Raw genomic sequence first — 7,615 nt, 5'->3', positions numbered from 1 at the left:
AGGGAAAGACATCAGATACTGCTTGAAACAACTTTGGCTTAGAAATCAGACAGATGAGAACAAGCTCTTCTGAAAGATATCTATTCTGGTGCTTCTCTATTAAAGCAGAATTGGCAACAGCAGGGACAGCATCTCCCATGAGGCACATTAGCACTTTGGATTCTGAATATGAATTCTAAAAACAACTTTAGGGCTCTGCTTCAGTTCAGACTAGGGACTCGGGTCTTGGTTGGATTTTACTTTAAAGAAACTGTTTGCCTAGAAGGACAGTAGGAATTATAAATGCATGTAAGGTCTGATGTTCTCAAGGCTCTCATGCCCGTTAGCAGATTTTGGATCAGGTTAAGTGAAGTGAAATTATATGAGCTCTGTGTTCTTCCACTAACAGCCAGTCAAGAAACCCTCACTCTTGGAAATATGTGCAGATGTCTCTTCCCACTTTATATAATTTTGTTTAAGCCCCAAGGAAGTATGATACGATTCTCTTTTCAGTTCTCAGAGCCAGTTCTCTGAAGCACATTCTTCCTCAGTGTGCGTATGTCATGAATTCTCAAAAAAAACCCAACCCCCCCCCCCCACAAAGAACCCCATAATGTTTAAATATTCTCTCCTATGGGAGCAAAGAGGTTGAACTATTATGTGTAACTGACACCATAAAGTATCTCAGATATTCAAGCAGAGTTCACTGTTGGCCTGGATGTGATCCTGGGGCTTTCAAGCCAAGAACTCGTGCTGTGTCTTAACTGCTTATTACTGTTAATTTATCAACGCCGATCACTTATTTTAATAGGATGCTTTCTATCCCCACCTTTAAAAACTGAACTAATACACGGCACAGGGCAGTGGGGAGGGTTATTCACATAAAAGAAAAATCTACAAAACCTAAAATCCGAGTGGAAGAAGAATCACTTCCTGTGTTTAACAGAACTTCACTTGTTAAAAAAAAAAGTAAAACCAAAGAAACCAATAATTCTGTTTGATCTATTCTATTCTGTGCAATAAAATGAATTAGTAGCATATCTAAATATTACTCCCAAGTCCCCTCACATTCAACTGCTCCCTCTAGGAGTCTCTCCCAGCCATCTTTTAATTAGCAAAATAAACAGCACAATGATAAATGTTATTATTTACTCAACAAAATGATCAAAATCAATGTGCTGGCCTTTTTTTTTTTTTTTTTTTTTTAAGGCCCCAGGGGCAATAAAGTGAAAACATGTTGTGATTTATTTGGGGCATTGTGACTGGTGTGTTTGTGTCAGCAGGCAAGGGAGTAATAGGACCAAGGGAGCCAAACAGAAGTGCACTTGCATCACACTAAATAATCAAAGGCTTTTAATTTGTGCTGTGTCCTCTTCTTTAAAAAAATAAATAGACAAATATGACCACCATGGTGGTTTCAAGGAATTGACTTCAGAGAGAAAACATAGAGCACACACAGTCCTATATAAGAATTCACTGAATCATCTCTGGCAGGGGAAGAATAAGCAGCCGGACACATCTCATATTCTTATGAAATGAGAGTGAATCATTCACTGTCGTGCCATGCTAGGAAAAAAAAGGCATATGAATAACAGGTGTGGTTTAAATTAAAGAATTTGTTTAAAAATACATTCTGGAAAGCAAATATTTGAGAAAAAAAAATGTGTAAAGAAACAATGTGGTTAAAGGAATGAAACAGATAACGCAGGGAATTTTCACCCTATCCCAACCTGATTCTTCCCATCCTGCTAAAAGGGAAAATGTCAATAATAAACAATTATGCATCTTTTTCTCCTTCAAGGTCAGACCCAGCCTTCTGTATTCCCTACTTGATGTTTCAGGCTATTAAGAGGAAATAATGAGTAAGCTGAAAGTTTCAGTAAACGGCATTCTTCTTTTACCTCCTGGAGCTAGATGTTTTACATCGGTGCCAGGCATGGATGAAGCATATGAAATAAAACTGGCCCCTACCTCAAGCAGCACTGAGCTGCCTTTAAAGTTTGAAGAGGTTCAGTTGACTTTTTAGTTTAATTTTAATATTCCTATCCAAGCCTAAAATCTGAAAGCTGATCTTTCATTCTTGACCTGAATAGACTAGTCCACACTGGGGGAGAAGGCAGGGGGAGCCCATGCCAGTAGATTTCCTAGACTGAAAAGTTTTAGTGCAAGAATTTCATCCATTAAGTTATTAAACTGTTGAATGAAATGGCAGATGCCAAAATTATCCTGTGTGAAATAAAAACACTAATGAAATATATTTGATGTGGCAGAACAAATAATTCATGTAGCCAGCAATCAATAGCAACAAGTAAGTAGCGGGAATCCTGTGACAGGAGTCCCCTTAAATTCATGAGAAGACAAGGAAGATTGAAAGTACAGGTTATGTAGGACTATTTAAAAATATAATGTTGAACAGAAGGAGAGTACCTGCCGATAGAGAAATACAGAACTAGAACTACAATCATTATTCTACTAGCACATTACTACCGTGATAACCATAGTTATAGTAAGAAAGAGCATGTAGACACACACGTTTAGTTTTGGAGTGATCAAAGATCCACTGATCATATTTTTCTCATGTCCACTGTCCCCTGCAATGACTTTCATTGAGAGGGGTTGGAAACACATGGCTAAATAATCAATGGTCTTTAATACAGAGGATATTAAGCAAAACAAAAGAGGACATTTCTTGTCAGCATCCAGAGGTAAGCCACCTTAACCAACTCATGTAGGCAGAAGCACTGTTTAAAACACGGATTCCAGTTTAGAGCACAAAAAAGATACATCACCTAGACGTGCCACGTAGGAGATGGTTTTGTGACACAACGCAGATTTCTAAAAACAAGGTTAAAACTGCTTAGAAGTGTTTGGAAAATGAACCAGAACAAAATGGGGAGGAGCCCAAAAAGCAGGTGATTGGTGTCTGTACTACCAAGGTCAAACAAGATAGCGTCAGGGTGGATCCAAGACAGTGTTTGAGGACGTTGGAGTGAGGACAAATACTTCTAACTTTCTGGCATGAAATGTACCTGTCAGCCAGGGAACAAAAGAATGCCGCAGCAATGCGAGGAATACCATAGAGAAGGGAAGTTCACTCACGTACACCACAAAAATAAATAGTATCACAAAGTCAACATATATAGCAGATAATAGATATGGCCTGTATCAGGCCTGGCATTTGGTGAGTAATGGAGATATGCAACATTACTTAAAAATACGAAAGTAAACAAAAGCTTTTATCAGAATAACATAGGAGACAAAAACAAAGTTATTTCAAGGTCAAAGAAAAAGTTTTCCAGTATTCAAATTTCCTCCGATTTCCAAGACTTGTGAGCCAAAAAGATAGTGTTTTATCTACCAAGTGTTCCAAAGGTGTGGACACTGTAACAGTTGCACTGCCATTAAATTATACCTGCGTAAGATGTTCCACTATAGCTGTTATGTCTGTATGCTCCTATTATGGTGTAAGATGGAGCAAAACTGGTATAACTTCAACCCTGAACGAAGCAGGGCTATAGTAGTTTTTGGGCCTCTTACACTGCTATAGCAGCAGATGGATGTAGCAGCTAAATCGGAACAGCTGATATGTACTCCTGTGCAGCAAGCCCCTCCCTCACGATGCACTCACATTTTTTTTAAACACTTTAAAAAATGATGTCCGTGCACAGCCTAAGGAGGACAAACCTGAATAAAACCTCATTCGGAATGTAACAGGTTTGGGAAAAAACGGGAGGATTAACTTCTCTGTTAAAGGCACTTCCTTTTTGCAGCCTAAGAACCATTTAGACGGCATATTCCTTGAGGAATGTTTTCCTTCGTTCCACAAGGTATTACCATATTGCTCATAAAAGAATATTTAACATGTGAACAGTATTTTGTGCGATTCCACAGCTTCTCTGTACCCACACCCTCTCTGAAATGGCCAAATATTTCCAATGCTCTAACGGATGAAAAACTCCTTTTCCACAAGCATACTTTGAAAGCAATGTTGACCCAACATTCAACACATTCTGAAGTGCACAACAGACAAAGCTAACTCCAGGATGAACCTATGAGGCACCTCCATTACATATCCGGGAAAGTTAAGCTGTGAGTTCTCTTTTTACATGTCTTTCCTTTTCTCTTAAAAAAAAAAATTATGATAGGGAGATCTGACTCATTCATTCATTCAACCAAGCCCTGATTCTAGCACCTCAGAAACTTCCTATTGCAGAGGGAAGGCAAAATATAGTTGAGTTTTGTTTTTGCAGTGAGTGTCTTGCTTTTTTATGCACTTTGGACATATTAAAAAAGTAAGCAAACACATCTGTTGCAGCTGGGCACATTTCGCTGGGCTTCACAGAATCTAGCTGTAAAGTCTACAAAATCAGTACATTTTAGAAGTATAAATATGAGAAGAGCTGAGCATAAACTTATTTTAAATTAAGTCTGACCTTTCTTCTTTTTGACAATTCTTTGTTACTTATGAACTTGGACAAAAAAATTATGGCATATCAGCAGCTTTTCAAATAACTCCTGTTTAGGTTTCTTTAATAATGTATAAAATTCTTACTGCTAGTGAGGATTAGTGTCATTTGATATTATATGCCTCAAAATCCATTTAATTTCAAGACAACTTTCATTTCCTCACACAAATAGTTTCAGATCGTTCTTATTATTCATTTTGTTTGTGACCACTCACATGAGTAAAATCCTATGCACAAAGATATTCAAGAAAAAAATGACAATTCATCCATCCCTGTAAATCATGGAGTAAGTGGGTCCTTGCTAGTACAAAGTGAATTGTTTCAGACACAAGGAAAGCTGCTACAAATGAATGCTATTTTTGGTGATTTTTCACTGGCTGGTTTCTGATTGTAGAGGTGAGTTTATAAAAACTTTTCTAAGGTTTTGGTACCGTGTGTGTGAACAACATAAAACCTGTAAAGTAACTACATCATGTATTTGCGTTGAATTTCAGCCAGGACAGGAAGAAGAAATACCAAGAGAAAGGTGGTTCTTGTGCTATCCAGTTACTAACCTGACCAAAACCAAGAAATACTGAAAACCTTGCTAGAGAGCATCTCCCCAAGGGTCCCCTAGCTACTGGGGTTAACAGAATTTCAGGTGTTTTTGTTTTAACACTTTTGAAAATCCTGGAACTGAAAATCTAGCTTTGTTTTTCAAGCTGCCAGGGCTCTGGATTAAAAATGTACAACATGGCTAAAGAATTTCAACAACTAGTTGAAGAAAGTTTCTTCAAAGCTGCCAATATATGCTTGAGCTAATGTAACATTCTGAAATAATTCTCCCCGGTTATAACTTACTGGAGAAAAAGAAAAGTCTAACCAAGTTAGATTTCATGGGTCTGTGACTGTTACATCATCCTGCACTGAAGAGACTTAAATGGTTCTTAAATAGACGATCTGTGCTCTAATACATCTGTAAGTGAAAGAGATTCAGGCACAAGTAAATATATGCAGTAGCTAAGCTTCCCTTAGAATGAGCTGTCTGCATCGATGCAGTGAAACGAACTGTGCCAGAGAATTTCAGAGCAACATCATATTAATTGTTGTTCTATTGCCTTGTGCTCGTTTAAATCATACAGATCCTACCTGCCTCTTTTTTTTTTCAAATGAGAAAGCTTATTGGGATGCTACTGTCACTCCTAGCAGCGCACAGATAACGAACATGTCTAAATCACAGGCAATACAGTTTAAAAGGAATTCCGCAGTTCCTCTTCTCGAACCCAGTGTCTTAAACCTCATTAGATATGTGTAAGCATGAAGTGACAGATACTGTGCCAAATCTCTGGAGAATGTGAAACGGCTGAAAAGCAATAGACTGACACCAGTCCATGCTATCTGAATACGTGGCCCTCAGATTCAGTCCTAAAGGGATTCCCCATTTAATGGTGGGGAAGAATACTTTGGACTCCTGGGGTGGGGGGAGGGGCATTTTAATTAGAGCAGCTCTCAGGAGTTGCTCTAATTAAAATGCCTGCAGTGTCTCGTGTATTTAGGGTCCCGTGTTCCAAAATGGCAGTGGGGGTGCTTTAACTAAAGCTTGTTCGACCAGCTTTAAAGTGCCATTTTGAAACACGGGGACGCTAAATACACGCGACACTGCAGCACGCTGGAGCAAACTTAATTACTTGAGTCTGCTCTGGTGCATTCATATCAGAACGTGTCAGAGCACGTAGGAATATACAAATGGGGGAGGCTGGGGAAGAGTCTAAGGATAAACCTCCCACTGGGGTTCGACACTGTTTTCCATATTCTAAAAAAATTCCTTGTTCAGTTCCAGAGGAAACCCTGCCCCATGTCTTTTTGTGTCTCTTTACCATGGTCACAGGATAGGGAGCTCCAGAACACCTGCTTCAAGGATGTTAGCAAGCTATTCTCGTTGAACAGCTTGTAAGGTCTGGCAACACAAACACAGACTGAATATCTAGGGTGGCATATTGAAATATTTTGCGATCTGCAAATGTATGATGCAATTAATCTTACTTGTTCTGTTCTGGCAGCAAGTTCTGAAACACAATTTGAAAACTGCAAGAATATGTATTTTAAGAAATGGTACATCAGTAAGGCTAAAATAGTGCTAGAGCAGTATTTGTAGCCCAGAGGAAGACCTACAGGATTTTGGACACCTTTTCTTTAAATAGTGCGTGCAAACTGGTTTGCAAGATAAGCCAGGGAAACATGACATTAGTAAAGTCACTCCTTCCCATACACTTCTATCCCCAGGCCAGTCAGGACTCAGTCTAGCTTATTAAACAGTTTGTACAAGACAAATGAGCGTGATCAATCATATTCAGCTTGCTTACCTCCCATCCAAAGTTTGTTTCCTTTAGCGTGTTCCTTTGCACCGTCGTGTAAGGTCCAAATCTTTCCCCAACTTCAATCTTCTTTTTGGCCCAGATCCCTAGCCCTGCCCCTGGAATCGAGGATTCTCTGAGTTCAAAATCTGCTGGTATTGGAATGTCATCAGGAATGTAGACAGGAGCTTCATAAGGTGAGCCCTCCTTGGGGGTGAAGTCCTCGCTGGTGGGAAAAGGTGATGGAGGGCCGACAGGGATGGGGGACATAATACTGTCCTCTGTTTCCTCCTCTGCACTCTCACCAGCCAGCAGATCGGGATCGGTCTCGTACATATTATTTACAATCTCGCTATCACCTACAGGGGAAACAACAGAACAAAACAACCTGTCATCCTGAGGTGAACAATTAGTGATCCCCTGCCCTAAACAAGAAATATCAAAATGCTGAGGATGTGCTAAGAAATGGTGCAAGAAGAATGATGATCCTGAGCTACAGACTTCAGACTCACAATTACCTGTGTTGATTTTGAGGTATTTCCATGCCTCCCCCATAACTTGAAGCAGAAGGGCTCAAGTTTGGATCTACAGCTAAAATAATGCACAGCTAATGATCATGATATACAGCTCCCCGTTCCTTGGCTAATTCTTTGGGTCCAGGTTTTTGCTTAAGACGTCTGTTGGTTTGAAGAGTACCGAGTGTCACAAAGTTTCATACCTCAGAATGGAAGTTTTTATTTTAAAAGGAATAGAGGGCAATAGTGAGACAGAAAAAAGGACATAGAGATACTGGCTGGGCAGTATATGAGACAGCAGGAATGGAGGCTAGGAAACAGG

General features: G+C 39.4%; 1 protein-coding gene across 20 annotated transcripts in view; it reads right to left on the bottom strand.

Annotated features, from left to right (window-relative positions):
• PRDM16 (PR/SET domain 16) overlaps positions 1–7,615 on the bottom strand; it is a 459,271-nt gene that overhangs the window by 295,008 nt on the left and 156,648 nt on the right. For 19 of the 20 annotated variants that reach the window (XM_025212044.1, XM_025212072.1, XM_025211963.1 and 16 more), the window contains one exon: positions 6,788–7,137. In XM_025212044.1, coding sequence (XP_025067829.1) covers positions 6,788–7,137 — 350 coding nt within the window. Of the gene's footprint in view, positions 1–6,787; positions 7,138–7,615 lie in introns of those variants that run through there. The other variant, XM_025212051.1, reaches the window with a different exon arrangement.

The sequence above is a fragment of the Alligator sinensis genome, unplaced genomic scaffold (assembly GCF_000455745.1).
Source record: "Alligator sinensis unplaced genomic scaffold, ASM45574v1 scaffold366_1, whole genome shotgun sequence".
Classification (NCBI taxonomy): Eukaryota; Metazoa; Chordata; order Crocodylia; family Alligatoridae; genus Alligator; species Alligator sinensis.
This window is presented reverse-complemented; position numbering and strand designations above follow the sequence as displayed.